Source organism: Pezoporus flaviventris, unplaced genomic scaffold, assembly GCF_033815535.1.
Source record: "Pezoporus flaviventris isolate CSIRO_AGI_PZ_B2104156 unplaced genomic scaffold, CSIRO_AGI_Pfla_v1 ptg000002l, whole genome shotgun sequence".
Taxonomy (NCBI): domain Eukaryota; kingdom Metazoa; phylum Chordata; class Aves; order Psittaciformes; family Psittacidae; genus Pezoporus; species Pezoporus flaviventris.
Window position 1 is genome coordinate 30,890,154 of NW_026892550.1, and position 22,410 is coordinate 30,912,563.

The following is a 22,410-nucleotide window of genomic DNA, read 5'->3' on the forward strand; positions in this document are numbered from 1 at the left end:
TATTATATTGTGCATTAAAAATATTTTTAATTGGTTTAGAGATGTCATAATTTAAGTTTCTTTAAGAGAAAAAAAAAAACCTGACAAATATATCTATTACAAGTAATACAAAAAAGCACTAGACCTTCAAATCTGTTCTGTGCTGGCAGTATGTATACATCAGTTTCTGTGTTTTGCTTTAAAGTGATGAAGAAAGCATCACACATTCTAGTGTGAAGAGGGAGAAAATCCTGACAGAATCTGTAGGCATCTTTCTTGGTTTTGAATTAAACCTTTTCATCTCAATCTTAATGGAATTATAATTCTTTTGATAGCTAGATTTTAGATGGTAGTATATCACAGTATTTACTAGAAAAAAAAACCAACACAGCAAATGTTTATTATTGGCTGTTTGAACCAGCAGTGATTAAATAGCAGCTCTCAGCACACCATAACCTTCTATAGAAATTGTGCAATAAACATTGCACAGTTACCTATGCTCTAATATTCTGAGGTGTGCTTAGGTAAAGGGAAGGGCTTAGGTAACTGAACAAAAAGACTCCTACATGTTTTGTGTCATCATGTTTTTATATCTAACACAAATTAATGCTGGATGTTTCTTTTTCAGGGTCTGATTCTCAGTCTCCAGATTCAGGTAAATAAAACACTGTGTTTATGCATCACTGTAATACCATAGAAGTGGATGAATTATAACAATCTTCCACTTATTTGATATCATTCTTCCACATTCTTTAAGGAAAGCATTACTGAAACTGTGATAATAATTGCAAGTGACTGAGACCTCAAATTCAGATCTCATTTGAAAGCAGTATTACCCGTGACACTGTATATGTAATCAGAAAATTAATTGTCTGGGAGAATACGAGCTGCTAATTTGCCACCTTTAGCTTCAGTGGCACTTGCTATTTCATTTTTAATGCCTTACTCAGGATTGCAAGTTCTGTTCACCCCACTCGCCAGCCTACTCACATAATGTGTTATTTTTCCCAGTTTTTTCCACTATTTTGTCTTCAAATCTGTAACTTGTTGAGGCAGGATAGTATCTCCCTTATGTTTGGACAATGCCTTGAGGGCTTTTCAGAGACAAAATATAGTTGATTGGAAAGTCAAGGTAACATCAGATTTGGAAACAAGATGCATTATTGGAACAACTGATCAGGTATTGTGGTGAAATTTCATGCAGCCACCATGACCAACTAACTTTACATGAGCTGGGATGTTTTTCAAAATCCAACACAGCTGTGAAGTTCAAGAACCTAATCTGTTGAAGTACTTTAGCATGCTTTACATAAGGGCTGAAGCACCAACACCTCTAAAGGACTTTCAAGGTTAAAATTCATAGTCTCTAGGAATGCTGTGGGGAAATATCACATCGTTACCAGCAGTATTGTGAACCCTTGCATTTTCTAGATTTTAAAGATAATTTTTATATACAGCAGCAGCTTTAGCCCTGTTATTATGACTTCCATGGTGATAACAGCAGCAATCTCAGTTGTTCAGTAGCCAAACTTTTGCACAATTTGTTTAATAGCCGGGTTGCTATGATGATAGCAATAAAGAGATCTATTAATCACCAAAAAAAATGTTTGATTCTTTTTTCCTCACAAAAGCTTGGAGATCTTACGATGGAAGTAGAGAGGCACTGAATGGAGATGCTAGCAGTTCATCTCTCACAGCAAAAGGTTTTAGGAGTGTACGGCCAAATCTACAGGATAAAAAATCACCAACGCAGGTAAAACTGAACACACCAACTTTCATGTTCTGGCATTTGAAAGGGGGATAACATATATTAGGTGGGATAACTCTGTGGAACATTGTCCTGATGTCTTCCAGGTAGTGCAAATCATCAGTTTATATGGGTTGTTACAAACTGTTCTATTGCATAGACAGATAAAGCATACCCCACATAGGATGCATGCCTCCAGGTTAATTACCAGAAATTGCTTTCAATGAACAAGACAGCCAGCTATGTAAAAGTAGGTCATACACAAATAAAAGCTTTCTGTGAGTGTTTCCAGACTTCAAAGAGTATTTATTAATATTTTATACTCAGAGAAATGCATCAGTCATCAAAATAATATCTGAGGATAAAGGTTTATTAATTATAAGGTAGGCAATATTTCTGCCTGTTTTGCTGAACAATATAATTAGATCACACTAGAAAAAAGACGACAAACAACAAAACAAAACAAAACAAACCACCAGAAAACACTTAAGTTGGAAGCATATTTATCTGTCCAAAAAAGAGCAACATACCAACATCAATACCGTCTCCATTCCTATTTTAGTTCAGAAGTTTGAGGTTCTGTGTGTTTAATATATGTGTGTTGTCTGTGAATAATAGCTTGTAATCTAAGACTATGGAGTACATTTTGGAAATTACTTACATATCTGAATACTTTCACAGTAATAATGCTTATTCAATGTAATAATTGTTTTTTTTGAAAGAAAATGAACTTCTGTGGGCTCCCTTCTCATTCCACCTTACTCTGAGCAAATGGAACATCTGGCTTTCTAAACACAAGCTGTACAGACCTGCACAGCAAAAGGTGGTGGGAACCTGACCAATTCAGCTGTCTATTGAACTGAGCAATGTTGGGATGAAGCCCCTTAAGTTGCTGTTCCTTTATTTAAGATAAAAGTCAAACTGAGTTTATCTCCTGTTCTAACATTTACTTTCTTTCTGTTTCTTCTTCAATGTTATTTTGCTGTGTGTGGATGCTTTTGGCAAATAAGGCACCTCTGCCACCCCCTAGAAAAGAAAGTTTTCAGAAAGCAAGAGTGACTAATCACAAGAACAAAATTAACCTCCAGGCAGTAACAACTAATCCAGCCAAACACCTTCCCACAGATACTGTCTATTACACTAACGAGAAGTCTGTCCAGGAGACAATGTCTTCTCAAACATCTAACCTAAGTGTGTCCTATGCACAAAAAATCATTAAACCACTGACCTCAATCTCCAGTGCAGGCACAAGCACAGTAGCTGGTATTAGTACTACTCTCCATCAAGGCCAAAGGCAACAGTCTCAGAAACGTAGGGTATCTACCCTGAAATTAACCCGGACACGTGACCCAGCGAGTAGCATTCATTGTAATACACAGCAACAGCTCAAGCCTGTTGAAGTGCCAGTATTCCCACAAAGGCCTGTCTCACCTGCCTGTAACCCCATGCCTGAGATACACACAGCATCTCTTTCCATTCAGATAGCTCCCACCCCTGACAATAAAGCAGAGCCTGAAATCCAAGAACATCCACCTAGTGTTTCTCCAGACACTTCAAAGATGTCTTCAAAGGATTTGGGACAAAAGTCTACAGTTCTTCCTTCTTCACAGGCTGCAGAATGCCATGTGGTATATTTAATTTTTCCATCTTTTATTTTAGATCATTCATGAATCACTTAATAACCGCCTGTTTAGTTATACTTACATTACCAAAGTTAGACTTTGTGTTTTCTGGGTAAAACTACCTGTCACATGGACCAAAACAGAACTGAACAAAACCTGAAGTTTTTTTCAGAAAGAAAGAAGAAAGAAATTAACCCAGCTGAGATGGGTAGACTTCTTTGTTCCTCTGTGAGCACTTTATGGAGTACAAATGCACAATAGGAAGTTAGTGGCTTGTAAGTGATGCATCTTCATCAAAAACTTCTTTTAAAATCCAGAAGAATACTCAGACTCTAAGCATAATGACTAAAGATAGTTTATCTTCTAGCTAATTTATTTATTTTGGTTTTAGCATTTTAAAATACAAAATACATTTTACAATTTCTTTTCGTTTTAGAATCTGTTTTAGCTTCATTGTGAGCTGTCAGAAGTCAAAGTAGCTGTGACTTATTCAGCAATTCTACACTAATTTTTCTGCCCTCTGCTTGGCATTAGTGTGAGGGAAGAATGATCAGAAATTTGGCAACTGGGTTTCTTTGACTGAAACAATACAAATTTCAGTTGCACCCATTTATTGATCTCTTGCCTGCAAAATTCAGCTGACATCCTCGCTGATGCTCAGCTTTAATATGAAGGCGCTTATCTGTCATCACAGTGCAGTCTTGGAGCCAGTTTGCTAGCTCTGTGTTAAAATACATACCTAATTTACAGTACACATTGGCATGTAGGCGGTGGATAATTCTGCATCAGGTGAAGTCCCAAAGCCAAGATGCCATGGGCTGCAGTTAGAAATAAAGGCTACAGCTATACGTATGAAAAGATTTATTTTCTGGCTCAGATCTCTGGTTGAAATATTGGAACTTTTCTAACTAATGCCAAAAATTATGATCCCCTTTAGCGCTGTATCTTGTGGTATATGCAAAGTTCACAGTTCCTCTTACATAGACAAATTAACTTTCAGTTTACTGTGCATGAGAGTAATTTCACTTTTTAAACTGTTACAGATTTGCAGGCTCTACAGGACTTTATACAGCAGTTAAAATACTTTTGTATATGCAGATCATGGGTTGCTGTGTTAAGTGATATCCTTTAGGGATACTCTCCAGCTGTAGATTAGACCTACCAGAAACATTCAGATCCCCCACAGAAACTCTCAAAAACCAAATGCATTTAGAAAGGTGCTCTAAAAACAGCCAACTCTCTCTCTACATCTGGGCTTATGTTTGTGGAGGAGAATGAGGTAAGATTGGCTAATCATCATCACTTCTTAAGAAGTGTTGAATGAGAATTTCTCTGCATGCATGGGTATGTGTATAGAGAACTTGTATTATGTCACAGAGCATGGAAAAGTACAGCTGAGAGAGAGCCTGTATGGTCCAAATTCATGCACAACAATTTTTCCATATTTTCTAATGTATCTTGTTATGTTTGTGGTCCTATTTTCACTTCATTTCAGAGCTTGTCTGCTGAAACTTTAGGAGCAAGCAGAGTGTGGTATGAATCACCAGGTGACATTTTGTAAACACTCCTACTCAGAGAAAGGTTAAATCCCTTACAAGTGTATATGAAAGAGAAGGATTCAAGTTATTCAGTATTAGATTTTTTTATACTGTTACAGACCTAAGAGATGATGCTGCTCTATACCATACTACAGATGTGGGAGAAAGAATCTAATCTATTTTAACAGGAAAATTAGCACTCATTAGTATGAGACCAGTGGAGGTAAATTGTGGCCCAAAGTTCTTGTAAGAAAAAGTTTTAAATGGATGAAGAATCCTGAGCTGCATCTTCTGAAATAAATGCCTGGTATTCTTATTGCTCATTTTGTTCCTGGGTTCATAAGTGTCCTCTTGTACTATGTACCAGTCTCTGAGATTGAGGATGCGAAACATTTGTCCTGTTTGTTTGAATTCCACAGATGAGTGAACACTTTCTTTTAGCCCTTGTGGTCCTGAAGGAATAAAAACTAGTCTACTAGATGCTTGTAAAAGTGGTTTTTTTTGCATCATAATAATGATCTGAATCAGTATATTAAATACATTAGTTTGTTAGGTATTGACAGGACATTGAGTGATGTAGAAGGGGGACAAGGCAGGTTTCAATGTTTTGGGAGCAGATGGCAAGCAAAGAAAATCAAGCACATAATTTTAATTGTAAGTTCTGTATCACTAATGTAGTTTTGCACAAGGGCTGAACTCCACCTCCTTATACTGAGTTTAGAATAAGAGGCCTACTAGGTACTGAAAGTGGGCATGGCAATATAACTTGCAGCATCAGTCTGGAAATTTCTACATCAGCTTTTAACAATTAAAAATAAAGGTATTTTTACCCATTTGTGCAAGCGTATGGGTGTAATTCGATTGTTGACTACTAAACTCTACTATGTATTAACAAAATGAGTTTATTCGCTTATGTCTAAGTCTCTATCTGTGTCTTGACTGTTGAAGCAAGGCCAGCACTTTGGTGTCATTAGTAATCTCACACCATTCCCCACAGATGTTGCATTAAAATGATAGATGACTGGTTTTGAAACCCGTATGAGGGTCATCTGTCTACTTCACATGAATTGGGTAGCAACTCTATTGTTCAGTTTTACTATTTGATGTAAGGTGAAGATTTCTAAGGACCAGCAGAGAGCTGCACTTGAGACCTTCAATTCACTTCAAGACTGTCATGATTTTTCTCTCAAGCAACGCTCCACAACTCAAGATAATCATGCAGTCTAACTAGTTTTTCATCATTCTAATTGATTAAGTACTTGTTTGGCATTTAATCCACGTGACTTCTGCAAGTGTTTCTTGTGCTATAACAATAACAAACCTAATCTGAAGCACACTGAATGGAACTGGTATTAATTTTTTTCTGGAGTCACAGTGATGAAATGTATGGATTAATAGTAGCCAAACCTATTTATTTAGGGTTTACCAACACTCTATGTTTTTTAAATGGTGCAATCAGTTTTTGAAAACAATGTGGGTTTTAAATCACCATTTCAGCCACTCTTTCCCAGAGTAATGGTTGTACCTATGACAATTGTAGAACTAGGCAGAATATTCAAGTTTTACTCTACAAAGCTGAGAAACTTCACACTGGGAATCAGTACCTAGAACTGCTGCATTCCTTCTACCCATGTTGTAAGAATGATAACTTTATATTCTTTTTATTAATTTAGCTTGATGAAATCAGCTATTGTTTGCCAAACACAATTAATTTCATTCTTCAAGAACTCAATTTCACTAGCTCTCTGGATGCACCCTGAATATCTGTCCTTGTGTTGTCCATCCCTTTTCTCAAGCATTCAGGCAGTCTTCCCTGTTCAAAGCCAGAAGGCTTACTAATTTGTTAAGTCTCCAGAATTTCCTGTTATTTTAACAATTTAGAGATCAATTTACATATATTGGCCTCATCAAATGTACCTTTTCTTCTTGGGGATGCTGAGAGCCTATCTGGTCTCAAGAACTTCAGAGCTTCATACTGGCTTTCCTTCATAATTGCACTGTGACCTCCTGGTTCATATCTTTTTCTGGAGAACTTGAATTATGAGATGAACAATGAAATTCATCATGAATGATGGTTCTGTCTTCCCTTTATGTATCTGTGAGGTAAAATGACTGATTTTTGTATGTGTACATAAATGCATACATATTAACCCCCTGATACACTAAGCTGTATAACCAGCTGTTTCACATCTGCATATGATTGCTTCTTATGAAAATATTTTAATAGTATTATATTGTTCTTCTGAAGTTTCTGTTGGCAAATTAGTTATCACTAAAAATTCTATCTCCATTTACACTCATACACTCAGTTATTGATTTGCTGATTAAGAAGTAATCTGTTCAGATTTATGCTATGGAAAGATTTCCTTTTATTCCCCCAATTATGGATTTGAAACACTGCTGTGAATAAGATTTGAATTTTAAGCTGACTAAGTTTCTTCACCATTTTAACTGCAGATTTTAACAGCAGCTTCTGGCTTCTTTTATGTACCCCAAAGGTCCAGTAATGCCAAAGGGCTCTTTTGAACTATTTGGAACAAGTGATGGATATCTCTTCACATGCTTAAGATTTTTGTCTGAAATGCTTATTCATATGGATGGTCCCATTGACTGGAGTAAGGTTATTTGTATAAATTCCACTTGATCTCAGCAAGAATTATGGAACTGGACCCCCAGTGACCTCTCATAAGTACCACAGTCTGGGTCGTGTTAAAGTTGTCCATAAGAACTTTAGAAGGTATTTTCAGATTTTGGATTAAAATGCCAAAATGGTATTTTAATCTGGTTACTCGAAACATTTTTTGAATGATTAGATTTAGATATCTGCCTATTCTGAGCGTAGGAAATAACCATGGTGTTATTCGCAACAACGTGGTATCTATGAATAAATGTTTCTTTTTAAAGTAGTAATTACTGCATATGTTATCTTGCTGTCCTCTATTTTACCTGAATTTAAAATCCCAAATGCTCTCCCCCTGCAGCTATTCCAGAGTTCTGCAGCCCAACTGAAAAAGAAACCATTAGGCAGTATTTTGACATACTTTGGGATTGACTGAAAGCTTCTGGTTAATAGCAGAATATAAGGGTTTGTGCAGCTGTTCAATAAAGATTGGATGCCAACATGCTTTTCTTGTACCTTCAATTCGAAAAGAAGCTGCAGATCCCAAAAGCCGATTTCTGGACTGGTTTAAACCCAGTGTCCTATGTGTGTCTTGAAATAACAAAATATAAAGCTCATACATAGTGTGGCATTTTTCAGAAGCACTCTCATGGGGGTGTTCCCTGTTTAAGGCATGCTGAAGCCAAACAGGTAGCATGTTTTGTTTCAGTACAAAGTCACACGTGTCCTGTTCTTGTGCTCCCAGTCTTTGTTGTTCCTCAGATTTATACCAGTAATCCTAACAGTCCTTGTGTCCTCTAATGTTGAAAAGGCTCCTATGTAAACACCTTATCCAGTAGGCTGACAGGGTGCTTCCAGGGTGCTTGAAAATTCTAAGGATCATCCAAACGTTTTTGTTACAGAGGCAGTGGAGAAGATATATTCAGTCACAAGAGGCAAAAAATTCCACAACCTATTGCTTGCAGAGATAAACTTTCAGTATTATTGTTTCCATTTACCTTGCAGTCCTGCCCGTTTTGTGTACTAGTTAGTTTCAAAATGATACCTGTCCTCTGACAAAAATAGAGAGCAACATATACAGAGATCAGACTTGCAGATCCTTTTTTCCTTTTACAAACAAAATGAACTTGATGTTCTCTAGCCTCACATATTTAAGTATAAAATAGTGTGAGCCTTCTTGACACAAAACTAAGATCATTAGTATTTGCAGTACATTATGAATATGCATCCCTAGCACACTATGGTTTCTGGCGTTGCTTCCACTACTATTTGATGCATTGATTTCTTTTGTGTTTTCCTTCTTTAATGTAGAGTGTGGTTGATTTATTTCCTAATCCATGTCAATGTGAACTTCCTTGGGCTGCTCAAAAACTTACACTTCTTTAATTCTCCTACACACAGCAAGAGGCAAAGGGAAAAGTTTTTTATTCATTTAGTAATCTGTTTCTTTTCTTATTTTTTTTTTCCCTCAAATCTCAGCTTGGAAACCAGAAAGTAACTGCCCCTGTGATGGAGGTAAATGCTTCACAGACACACAGACAAACAGCAACAGAAGCTTCTCCACTGCCTCTTCCTCCCGTGGTACCAGTTAACAGAGCCTCTTTCTCACCAGACAGTGGCACCCATCTAGTACCATATTCTTTGCCAACGCTTGATGATTTTTTGCCTTCACGCTTTTATAAAATCCCAGCCCTTTCACAGTTTTCATATAAATACCCATACCTAGCTTCTGAAAGTATCCACAGGAACGAAACAGCATCTGTAAGCACAGATTCTGCCATGAGTGAGTGCTCCTCCCACACAGTGAGTGAGTCTTCCACAGCCATTCTAGATGAGCTGCAGACTTGTAGCTATGATACTACTGACTGCTCTGAAACACCTTCCCCAACCTTGAGCCAGATGTCTGCTGTGTCTGATGGCACCACCTTAACCAACACTGCTGCTGCTTCTCATGTAATTATGCTTCCTTTTTTTCCTCCTCCATTTGTTCAAACAGGTAGTCAAAGGGGAAAAGAATTCAAACTTGTCTGTTATCCTGTTACACAGACAACTGTTCTGTTAGTATTCTTTTGTGTGTGCTTGTAGTCTGACAGTATGTTTTGCGACAGTATGTTTTGCAACAATTGTTTAAAAAAAGTCATTGGCATAGCAGCTTCGGTAATAAGAAGATGATACTAAGTTGTACAGTTGTATTGTCAACTAAAGTGTGTCAAACACTTTGCTTAAAATAAATGAAAATAAATTCAATACCTGTTGCAAATGCATTAACAGCAGGTAGTATGTAGAGTTTGAAGAGATTTGTTTAAAGTATTGTTAACAATGTACAGGTCTGTGGAGTTTGTAGCCTCTGGGCTACCACTATTTTTGGTTTATACTGAGGTACAGTTTTCAATAATATAACTTGCAAATTCATAGTAAATGTTGGCAATATTTAATGCAGTTTTTTCCCCAGCCATGACCACTGACTGCACGATACTGTTTTTCTCTCCTCTAACTAGCCTTTTCCTCTCCTAAGCACAGTTTCTTATATGAATGAACTTCATAATCTTGTAGTACCCAAGTGTCCTGTTACTTTTGTCTTAGTTAAATCAAGGAAAAAAAACAGCCTGCAATTAGACGTTTCATATGTGCGTTCAGTTTTCTCTACCTTAGTACACTCATATATGGGTGGAAAGAAGGTATGGAATTTGGGTCAAATCCTGATCCCTTCTGATTTCTTTTGAGATTATTTGCATGACTAAAATGAGTCAGAACAAAGCTTTTATTTAAATGGAGCAATTCATTGCTGAATTGCAAAGTAGAAAGATGCTCTGAGACCAAAGTTTTACTGGGCCACAGCAGTGTTCAAACTTCATACAACTCCTTGAGCATGTTATCGTTTTCAAGTCTGAGAAGAGAAATAGTATATGTATTTTTTAAAGTTTTGTATGTATTTTACAACCATTTTGAGCCCAAACTTGCACAGTCACCTGGAGAGTCAGTGCTCTGTTGTCAATGCTCTGGATGCTGTTAAAAAAAAGTAATATTATAACAGGCATGTGAAAGCTGTCATTCCTAACTCTTGTCACACAGTTCTGCAACTTTGTTTTTGCTTTTACATTTTTTCTTTTTGAGAGTCAGTACTGTGAATCTGCATAGAGTAGTTGTAACCAAAGATACCATAACTGTTACAGGCTGGTACATGTAAATGAAGCACAATCACTACATAACCGTTTACTAGCTATGGGAAGCATGGAACATTTATATTTTCTTCTAAAATAATCAGCTAACTGTTTTTGTTTTCTTTAAACAGTATTTTTATAAGCTGAACTGAACAATCCTTCTTTTTTTTCCTTTTTTGGATAGTCTCCCTGTAGAGGGATATGTTGGGTCAGATATGACCACCACTTTCTCTCTTACTCGTGGCAGGGATGAGCATAACAGCTGTTCAGCATTAGAAAGGATGAGTCTCCCATCAAAGGACAAAAGTCCACAGACAGTCTTAACAGCCCCACACAAAATTAACTACTGGCAAGACCCACCTCTGCAGTATAGAAAAGTCTTCGTCTCCCATCCTCTGCAGGGGAGGGCCAGATGACTGTAAATGTATCTGTGAAATGAGAAAGTGATGGGAAAGCTGGTGGTACACACGCATGTGCTGCTAGTAGTTCTCCTCGTGTAGTGATCTTCACTGTCAAAGGAGGCTCCTGTTGGTTTCGTAGATGAAAACTGCTGAGGTAACAATAAAAGTGACATAGGATTGTGCCAACCAGAACTGTACCTGCATAAGATGGAACCATGCTTTCAAAGACATTATCTCCACATTGGAGATGTTTTTTAATTCTTGAGGTCCTTAATGAGAGCTTAGGCAGAAAGGTTTTCTGAGAAGAAGAAACAGCATCAGGAAGAGCTGAATCAACAAAACTGTAAAATGCTCCAGGCAAAAGGCAGAGCTAAACATAAAACTGTTGTTTATTTATTTGCCGTACTTTTAGTCACAGATTACAGCTTCTTTGAAAACCTGAAGTATGAGAATCATTATTCTTATTTGGGCTTATGCTTAGAATTGGAGTTATAATCAGAGAGCTGCTGGTTTTGGAAACTATTTTTTCTGATTCTATTCCAATCACAGACATTTCCCTTATAAAGTAATTTTCATGGGTTCTTTATGGTTTGTTTTTTTTTAATGTAATTTAAAATTGTGGAATCTAATGGAAACTTGGAAATGGACGTGCACATTAGATTTTTGCCTCTTCCCAAGTTCCAGGACTGTCTTGAGCTTCAAGAATTGATTCTGAGTATTTTAGGCTAATTCAACATCTGGAGGCTGTGCAGCATGGTTGCACAAAATTGCCCAGACATCTGTAATGCTACCTTGTTACTTTTGCTGCCTGCCTCAGCAGAGAGAACCTTACAAAACAGCTTCAGCCCCATATAGGTGCTTTGCTCTGCTCTGATTCAAAAGTCCGGAGACTTGCTCTTTCTGATGCTCAGGCAAATTAAAGGAAGCTCAAATCTGGTACCTAAGAGGAATATTTACAAGAGACTGATTACCTAGAAGCAGAAGTAGTAGGCTCTGCTAGCAGATGAGCACAGTGTGCTGGAGGAAAAACTGGAGGAATTTAGGGACATGAATAGCATGAAAGAGATGAGGATTATCTTCCCAGTAGACTAGGAAATAAGTGCATTTTGGTGAAAGTTATTTTCTGTATCATCTTATTTTCCCACAAAGGAGATTATTTAGCAAAGTGAAAGGTCTAGTTCACAAACAGGTGTTTTAAGATTTCATTTCCTTTGCTTCCTTAAAAGCAAACCCAGAAATATTGTATATGGACATGCCTCACATTTATGACTGATGTCCATCAGCTACTTGCGTGGATCCTGTTTTCATGATAACGTGTACTGCTTAGTATAAGAGCTTTATTGTCTAAACCAGCCACATGGTAAAGCCCAGCTTTACCCAGAATTTACCCAGAATATTTTAATTTTTTATTACAGTAATTCGTAAGAGTTGCTTTCCAGTTGGCAAAGAACTTAGACTAATTCTGCTCCTCTCCTCAGTGAAACGAAAGCCATACAAATTGAGTAAGAAGGTGTAAGGAATTTTTTTTGTAGGAGAGGATGGTGTGAGAAAAGCCAACTTAATTAACATTTTGGTTCTTAACTTTATTGAGGAAATACTTAAACACAAGTTTTTAATGGAGACATCACCACAACACAAATCCTTCAGTTCAGTTCTGAAAACAGGCATCCTTAAACTGAGAAACCCTGAATGCATCTAGGAGTTCACATGATGTCTGCATAGGAGCCAGAATTTGTTTTGCTGTCTTAGCTATCAGAAACTGAGCCATTAAAAATTTCAAATCAAACCAGTAATCTCCAAAACACGAATGTATACAAGAGGTCATGAACTATTTCATTTTTCAATGAAAACATACTATGTCTTTTAATACATTTTTACTTAATGCTTTGCTGCTTCAGGTAGTCTTATGTTTTATATCTATAGCAGGTTTTATATGGGGTTTTTTTTGTTATATAAATTTGAGCAAAGTTTGTAGCACTTCTGATTTTGTTCAGATTTAAAGAGAGTTCTGCATTAAAAGAGGTGTTGCAGAGAATTTATCTCCCTTTTCTGATGAAATAGTCACTGCTCTCTAATTTCATTCAATGCTTTCTCAGTATCTCTGTTTTGATCCTTGCAATGCTGCCTATGAAAGTGCTACAGCCAGATGTGGCGATTCTAAACCTGGGGTCAGGGAAGCAGATTGTTTCAGAAGTACCTCTTGTGACTGAAGCCTAAACAGCTTGTGATGTTGCTATACTGCCAGTTTACTTAGCTTCCCCATTTATTTATTCGATTTTGTTCTGTTGTGGGGTTTCTTTGGTTTTGGTTTTTTTTTTTTTTGGTGCTGTTTATTTTTATTATGATGGGTTACATCTCAGCATCCCATAATCACTCCACCTGACTTCCATTTTTAAAAGAAGCTTTGGCTCACTCTTTTTAGCTAGTCTCAATAAGACTTCTCCCTTTGGTCTGCACATTAATGCCCATAGGGCTTGAGCATGTGCATTAAGGGAATATGTCTCTTGGAGTGAGTCATTTGTGGCAGGCAGCCTTTGTCACACAATGAGAGGAACTTTTAATGCCGTCTTCATTTTGCATTGCTGTCAAACCTCTTCAGACCTTGTTTGTTCCATCTTCATCACCTTGACCATGGTCTTTCTGTCACCTTCCCATAATTTCAGCATGCTTCACAGAGAGCACATACAAGGAGAGAAGAGGGGAGGTACAAGGTATATTGAGGAACAACATATTCTGCACCCCTTGTGATGAGTTTTGTATTTCAGTGAATGCAGATACCATAATGGCTAGGGCTCCTGAGAACCAGTAATCGGTGTGCAGATGACAGTCTTGCATCACTCTTTGTTTGGATGACAGTCAGAGGGCTTTGTGTGTAGTTTAATGGCATGTTGTTTTATTTCTCTCAGGCTCAGATCACAGTGAATGGGAACTCTGGCACTGCTGCCAGCCCAGTGAGTTACTTTCAAAGGCCTTTTTCCCCTTCTTCAGCTTACCCTCCACCAGCTTCACTCAATTCCAACATTGTTATCATGCAGCATGGCAGGATGATGGGTAAGCCTCACACAGAATGTTTGCTTTATACATTATGCAACATATTCCAATTCACATGGCAAAGACTGCAAACAATTGCAGAGTGCTTCACATCCATAATAAAGGTATTGTCTATTCATCTACCTTGGGAAGTAAATGCAAATAAATAATACCATTTATTGTTAGATACAGTAGTGATCCTGAACTATTAAGTTTTATTACTTATGTATGTGAGAGTGACCTCTTGCCACCTTTCTACTAGCTTTATCAAGTAAAGAGCATATATCAAAATAGCTCAGCCTATGCAGCCCCTTCAGATTTTGCCTCTTTTAAGAAATCGAGGGCCAACTTTGTACATTGATTTTCCCCACAGCTTCCATAATCTTCAGTATCAATGGTGCTGACAGCAGGAGGGGCTCTGAGCTTTTGAACACCTAAAGTTGCGTCAGTCTATAATTACATTATGTATTTTTATAGGGCATTGGTTGGGTTTTTTTAAAGATGCATGATCAGCCTTAGAAGGGATCCTTGCTGGTATAACCCGGTTTGCCAGAACAGTCATTTGCTTGCTGCTTTTTTTGACCAGTGTTTTGCATATTCAGATCAGACTATACAAGCAAATAATTTGAATGTGATCCCAGAGCTTATTTTTTTTGGTTTGTGTGTGTGGAAATTCGGTGACAGTCTCACTCTGAGATTTACGGCTTACACAAATGTTGCCATCCCTATAATAGCAATAAGTGCAAAAATTGAACACATGGGTTTCTCCACATCCCAGAATTCTAGGTTCTTTGATTGCTTATAGTTTGCTGATCTAAAGACCTACTAATTCTGTAGGTCTTTAGAAATAAGTAAAGTGTTTTCCATAACTTTTGCTCATGTATGATGCTGAAGTTCTGTGCTCCACAGTAACAGCCTGAGGTAATTCTCCTTGCTCGTGTAAAACTCCCACTGACAGACTTAGTTCAAGGCCTACAAAGAATGAAGGATCAAATCCAAAATGTTTTCTAAATTTAACATCATGCATTTTGGAAAAATGGCCCAAATATTTAGCGGTTTGCCAGGGGGAGTTGCCCCTCTCCATATATGTGTAGCGCTGGATTATTTACAGGATTTCAAACTTGAGTCAACAGCTGAAACAGCCATGCCAAATCCAGTTCTCTGTAGTAGGAATGAGCAAAAATATTCCAATTAAAATTAGAGCTTTCAGTCAGTAGAGCTGCTTTTGCTGATTTACATTACGTTCAAGTATTTTGCTTCAGAAGAATCAACGCATGTTAATGTGAAAGGCAATTGTAATCTTCACCAGTAGTGTTAGAATTTATTTTTATTCCCTGCGTTCATTTATCCTGCAGTGGAAATGTCTCACAAGCACTGTACCTGCTCTAGCAAAAAAAAAGAAGCTTTGTTATAGCAGCCCACTAATTTATTGAAACATGCTGCCTAAAGGAGTAGGGCTCTTTTTCCTGCATATAGCAAAGAAGTACATTATTTGCAGCAGTACAAACTTCCACATGACACATCCCAGCAGTGAGATGCTTTTTGTTAAATAAACTACTCTGAATTTTAGAGGGAAATGGTAATAGTGACATGTGAACTTCAGTAAATATATAGGAAGAGGGCGGGGGTAGAAATATTGCAAGTCGCCACAAACCGGTAGCAGCCTGCATGGATCAGCATAAGTGCTGTAGGTGGATCATCAGATGGCTGCCCAGGTGCCAAGTTACTATGGTCCATTATGTGGAGGCTCTTAAGCATACCAACATAACTTTAAGAGATGAAAATTGCATGTCTGAATTAATTTTAAAAATATTCACGCATCAAAGCTTAACACTTCTAAACGTATATCGCCTAACTTTTTGTGGAGGGCTGTTTGAAATCTATTGCTGTGCTTATAGAACAGCCATTTTCTATAGTTTGCTAGACTTAGCAGGGGGAGAAGTTTTGAAATTATATCACTAATTTCAAGCATAGGAGAGGTGCAAGAGTTTGATTTATAAGAAGGCGGCTGCCACTTTCTCAGTAGATTTTGCTACATTTTTGGAGGGTTTTTTTCTTCCTTTTTTTGCGTAAAATGCTGTGAAAAAGTACCTCTGATCTAAGATGATCTGAGTTTAATAGCTTGTCTGGTCCTTAAATAAGTTTATAATGTAACATTAAGTAGGGCAAAGCCTCAGCTAAAATGAATTTTTACTAAGCATTGTATATGTATATGGGTAAGATTGTTGTCAGTCTTTGTACAGCATAATGAAATGGGGAAGCGTGATTCAACTGCCAAGTATGATTATTGTAAAGTTATACAATATTCTGTCATGTTGTCTTTACAGAGTCCACAGAGTCATACTCACAGCATGTTGAGACTGTTGGCAGTGCCACCACCACCAGTACAATACCAATCTGTAGATCCTCAGAAGAAGAAAAAAAAATTACAGTCATTAAAGCTCCACATTATGCAGGGATTGGCCCGGTGGATGAATCGGGAATCCCTACAGCAATTAGAACGGTAGGAAATTCTGGGAATCTGTGTATGAACTCATACAATGAATTGATTGTTAGTAATGCATTCTTCTAGTCTTATATAATGTGGAATACAGTATGCGTAATCAGCGAGCTCATGAATGTAATATTGTGTGCTGACAGAAAAGGAGAATGCTGATGGAAGCATAATTGGGCAACCTCATGTTTCTACTTTTAATTAGAAGTAGCCAAAAATTTGTGTCTCTCTTGCTTCTCTTTTAATTCTTGCCTTTTGGAGATAGGTATTAATTGCATTGTTTTGTTACTTCTAAAATAAACTTTAGACATACTCTATATATGCATGCAAGTATACATATATACGTGTGTGTGTGTATAAAATTCTCATGCTCCTGCATTTTGGGGGGCAATGGTTCTCGTGTCCTCAGGGTAGTGTAGAAATTAAGTTTTGTTCTGATAATAATCTAAGTGACTAGCATTTTGGTGGAAGTGCAATATATAATCACTGTGCCATTTAAACGAACAGCATGGAAGCCCCTTCATTGTGCCTAGCCGAGTTTTGATCATCTGGCACCAGTTCCTGCGGTCCCAGGATGTCGAACTGAGAAGTTTTGTTTTCACTATGCTGAAGCATTCTTTCCACTCTGCTGTCAGGGCAGCCTCTTCTGGCTGGTCTAGAGAGTACAGTGGCAGCTGCACTAGGTCTGGGGAGGAGTGCTTACTGCCCTTCCCAGCCAGAGAAGTGCCGTGCTAGACGGAGAAAGAGTAAGAAGAGTGGGAGCCACGATGAAAGCGGCAGAGCCCTTGCAGGTGAAGTCTTTTTGAGGTGCAAGGATGTAGCAGCTGTTGGATGCACCCTCTCTGCCAATACTGACACAGGGGGTTGTGTTGCATTGCCAAGAACTGCTTCAATGGATTGAAAAATTGGGGGGGGGAATCAGGAATTGATGGAGAAAAGCAATAGGAAAAAATCAGAATAAGTGGTAAGATGGGAACAATTTTTATAAGAATGGGGGGAAACTGGCATTTCTTGCTTTATTTTTGGTAGTAAAAGTAATGCAATCAGAATCTTTTAAAAATAAAAATCCTTTGCAACTGTGGACTAGCTTCCTACCCCCTTTTTAAGTAAATAGTCCCTATGCTTTATATAAGATAATTATTTTTGTTCTTTTTTAGTAGCAGATTGATCTAAGAGGGTGTATATCAGTTATATAAGATTATAACAGAAATCCCCCTCAAGTGTCCTTAACAGAGTTGGCAAACTGCCAACCTGTATTTAACTTTCGGATTGTGTGGTCTGAGTTTCTCATAGATTTTCTCCTAAAAGCATAACTTAATTTGAATTAGGACATTCTTCAGCTGGATCTGCTCTGTTTTTTGTTATCTTTCCATTTCAAACTATCTTAGAGCTTGTAAACTTAGTATTGTAGAAATGATTCGCACAATGAAGTATGAGCTAAAAGATTATGCTAGCACATGTGTGTGAGTGTGTGTCTCATGCCACTTTGTGTTCTTAGGACTTACTTAGCTGGAAGTGAGATTGTTTTCAACTTATTTATTTGAGATCACATTTTAAATGTGGATGAATGTATTTGAGCCCTGTATACCCCAATCATGTAAGAACATCTTTACACCTCTCAGAAGTGCAATACTATGCAAAATCATGCAAAAATGTTATAACTGCATTTCCCACAAACAGTAGAAGGTAGGATGTATCACTCACTCTTTCTCCAAGGTCAGTCAGCAATCCAAATAGGAATCTTCTCCCATAAAATGCAGCTTCACTCCATCTGGAGAGCGAGAGTGAAGTTTTCACATTAGTTAATTTTATTGCTGCATGCAAGGTTTAAAAGTTTCCTATTCTTCCATTGTTATGAAAATTGTGACAGTCTATCAAAAAATCAGTAAATGCAGGTTCATGGGTGATAGGCAACATACACACTGTGCTCCAAAACACTATGCTATTCAAAGGTAAGCATGCAAGTCAGAACCTGGGAGTATCTGTATTCCAGATTTGGAGGGCTTTCAGGAGCAGGGAGATTTTCAAGCTGTGATTATCTCCTCCAAGTCTGTCTTTACTCTCAGAACATGGTTTGTGACAGCTGTTTAGCCAAGGAAATAAGAGTGATGTTCTCTTTCTATTCCTGCAAACCCTCTCTGTCCAAAGCTGCTCAAAGGGGAAGGATTCCTATAAAGCTTTCCCATCTCTCAGAACCTTGATCCCATGTTGGCATGTTCCCTCCATACCATTTCAGCTCCTCCCAGCTCTGGGAAGTGCAATTCTGAAGCCTGAAAATTCAGATCATTGTTAAGTTCTGCCACCATGCCAAGCCCTGCCCCACAGATGTTGAAATTCCAAGGCATCAAAAACAGTCTTTGGAAAAGGGAGGACAAAATGCTGTTCACTCAGAAAAACATTCAGTCAAATGGCACCACCAGACTTCACCACTATGACGGGATCCTAGGAAAGGAAAAAACATATTCATGGAAAGTGGTATGACTGCAAACACAGAAGGTCCACTGAAAGTCTTAAATGCCTGCTTTAGTTGGATAATTTCTGATGGATTATAGGAATACTGCAATGATTATGGACTTTCCTAAGTACCAACTGCAGGTACTACTTCTGTCCTCTCTACATGCTATTTGGCTGATTGTTCATTCACATATGATGATACCATATTCCAACATTTAATTGAAACAAATACAATGTATGCAAAACAGGATGGCATCTGAATGGCCTGGTACATCGTGAATACTTCTAATTCCTCAAAAAAAAAAAAGATAGGTATGTAAGATTAGTGGATATAAATTGAGTAAATGCATTTTTAAATTAATTTATTCCTTAACTAATCCTATCTGGCTTATAATGTAAAGGCAAATTACTGGCTGAGGCTTTAAACCTCAAGGTGAGGAGGGAGATGAGAGAAAAACATTCAAATGTCCAGAAAGATGTTGGGAGTCTGCCTTCTCTGGTTACTTGGGAGCTTATCCATACCTGATCTCTAAGTGAAAGCCTCCTGTGGATTTGTGGAGGACCTGACTGATAAGGAGGATCTGGCAAAGTGGTATCTGCGCACCTTTGTCCCTTGACAAAGAGTACGGTCATAGCAATTTACAATTTATTCACCTATCACTGATTCAAGCTCTGTTGGAAGACCCTTCTTGGCCTAATACAATTAGAAAGACAGTTGCAGTATCATGGGACCATTGCAGGTTTCTACTGCTGTGGGAAACGAGTACCATCACAGAGGTTATGCACATCAACATGGATTCCTTGAGACCTTCTGGACCTCCTGGTAAACTTTTGAATATATGTTAGAGTACCAAACCAACACATTTGTTTCAAATCCAGCTAAATTGCTCTCACCAGTGTTTCACAAGTATAGATGTTTCATACCTTTAGGGAAACAATGTTAAATCACAAAAGTGTGATTCACTAAAGATGGCATGGTGCCAGGAGAACACACTCAGATCTGTAGAGCTGAATTAGTGGATTTTCACTTTTTCATGGTAAAGAGCAGTGGGCAGAGTGTTTGCAGATTTAGTACTAGCTAATGCAAGATCATGCACATTAAGACTAATGCATTAAAACTTGCATTTCTGACTACAGTGGAAGGAGCAAAATTTTTAGGACTTAAGAATAATAATACTGAAAACATGTTTGCCTTTATGTTATCTCCTTTTCTGAAATATTATCATCCTGTCTCAAAGAAGATGGCAGCAAAAGAGAAAATGCAGAAGAGTAAGATAAAAAGAAGCACAAGCAAATGTTGATATGAGTAGAGTTCATGAAGTTTGGGACTGCTTAGTTTACAAAAGTAGGGGTAAATACAATTTAATGAGTGATTATTGAAAGGTCTGTTGTATTCAGTTTTCTCAAAATAGAAAAATAATTAAAACTAATTTGCTTGGAAAGGGAATTTAAAACTGTTGAAAGGAAATAGTTTGTTTACAATCCAAATATTAGCTCTTAAATATAGTGTTGTCTTAATTCTTTACTCAGTAGTATTCAGAAGTTTTTTTCCATTATTTATAATTATATTTTGAAGACAATCTATGTTGGAAATTGCCAGGAGTTCAAAAGAAGCTCTTCTTACACTCTCATAATTGCTGAGGTGTTTGCATTTTACTGTAAAGTATCTGACATTTGTCATGGTCAAATATAGGGCACTAAGAAGATAAACTCTTGATCTGGCACTAATTCCTATGTTCCTAACCACTGTACCCTCCAAGATCAGACTCCAAAACTAACTCAGCCTTCAGGGTCTTCCAGAACTTGTTATAGGAATTCCTAGATGGAAAGCATAAAAACACCATTTAAAATAGATGGTATGAAAATGATTATATTAAAAAGGGAACAAACCATAACAGGCTTTGTGTCCGGAATAATATTAAATGTCTGACCTGATCTGAATACACAGGGGTTTTGTTGGGTGGAGGTTTTGGTGGTGGTGGTTTTAATTGTTAAAAATTATGTTTTATTTAGACAGTTGACAGGCCAAAGGATTGGTACAAGACAATGTTCAAGCAAATCCATATGGTTCATAAGCCTGGTAAGTGTGCTTTTGTCATGGCTAGGCAGTTCTCAGTGGCATTAAAAAATGCAGTTTTCTGCATTTTGATTGTCTGCTATGTGAAAATACAAGTGTTCACCAAGTGTCAGATAATGAATCAAAGCAAATGGGTTAATTTGAGTTTACTGCAGAGAGAGCTATTTTCCTCTGCCAAAGGCTGAAAATTTCTAATGTGTTTATTAGTAAAATGAAAGTGATTCCAAGTCACTGAGTATGATTCCAAGTCACTGAGAGCTCAGTGAAGTGATCCCCATCTCCAGTTTGAAGGATGAGAAATTGGCTGCTGTAAATCTCCTACCATACCAGCTTTCTTTTGGAGAGCTCCTATGTTAGAACAGCTGAATATAAAATGTAAGCAGGAAAATTCTGGCTTACAGGATCTGCTTTGAACACTAGTCACATAGTAGATATTTGAGGTTGCTTTTTGTGATAGGAACAACAGCTTAATAGTCTCTAGTAGAGGGGAGCTGACTAAAGGAAGAAATTCAGCTTGAGGAAGTGAGAAGAACTGACAGAAAGCTGTAATTTGCAATTCAGTGCTTACCGGTAAGTACACAATATAGGTGACATGACCAGAAGACACCCTTTTACTAATAATATTGTAAAATTAGCCCATGGTAAGTATAATGGGACAAGAGTCTTCAGAAAACACCTGTGGGATGAGCAAAAGAAATAGAGAGCTTGATTGACTACCAAGCTGCTGTTTGTATTTGCAAAAACAAATCTGCATTGCTGTGATAGACTGGCTTGTATTGCACTATTGTAACATGTATTTCTTTTTGTAGATGACGACACAGACATGTATAATACTCCATATGCATACAGTACTGGTAGGAGTTATTCCCTCATTTCAAAATGAGTCTTTTGTTAATGTCAGCAAGTAACGGGGTAGTTAACTCTTCGTGCTTGCTTTTATAATGCTTACATAAACACCTTTTATCGTCTTGTTTGATCTCAGTTGGTGTTTTTTCATGCCTTTTTTCCCAAATAAAACAGTTTAATTTTGGTTTCGTTCTTACCACAGAAATGAATTGCAGCTGTGCGCCTCTTACTGCAGATGGGGTACAGTGTAATACTGTAGTTTCTTGATTACACTGCATTTATTTTCACTAGTGATTGTGAGTAACGCAGCCTTTCCTCATCAAAATGGAAAGGGAGCTACTGTGTGAAAGTGCAAATGCTAACTGCTAACATGGGAAGACAAAAAGGTTGTACTGAAAACAACTTTTAAGATATGGATTAAGAGTGTCTAATAAAGATGAT

General features: G+C 37.5%; 1 protein-coding gene across 6 annotated transcripts in view; it reads left to right on the top strand.

Annotated features, from left to right (window-relative positions):
* SORBS2 (sorbin and SH3 domain containing 2) overlaps positions 1–22,410 on the top strand; it is a 150,701-nt gene that overhangs the window by 83,437 nt on the left and 44,854 nt on the right. The window contains exons 6-13 of one of the 6 annotated variants that reach the window (XM_061473946.1): positions 608–634; positions 1,611–1,732; positions 2,737–3,354; positions 8,986–9,459; positions 13,975–14,119; positions 16,426–16,601; positions 21,060–21,126; positions 21,933–21,977. In XM_061473946.1, the coding sequence (XP_061329930.1) occupies positions 608–634; positions 1,611–1,732; positions 2,737–3,354; positions 8,986–9,459; positions 13,975–14,119; positions 16,426–16,601; positions 21,060–21,126; positions 21,933–21,977 (1,674 nt within the window). Of the gene's footprint in view, positions 1–607; positions 635–1,610; positions 1,733–2,736; positions 3,355–8,985; positions 9,460–13,974; positions 14,120–16,425; positions 16,602–17,267; positions 17,384–21,059; positions 21,127–21,932; positions 21,978–22,410 lie in introns of those variants that run through there. The other 5 variants (XM_061473971.1, XM_061473979.1, XM_061473955.1 and 2 more) reach the window with 5 other exon arrangements.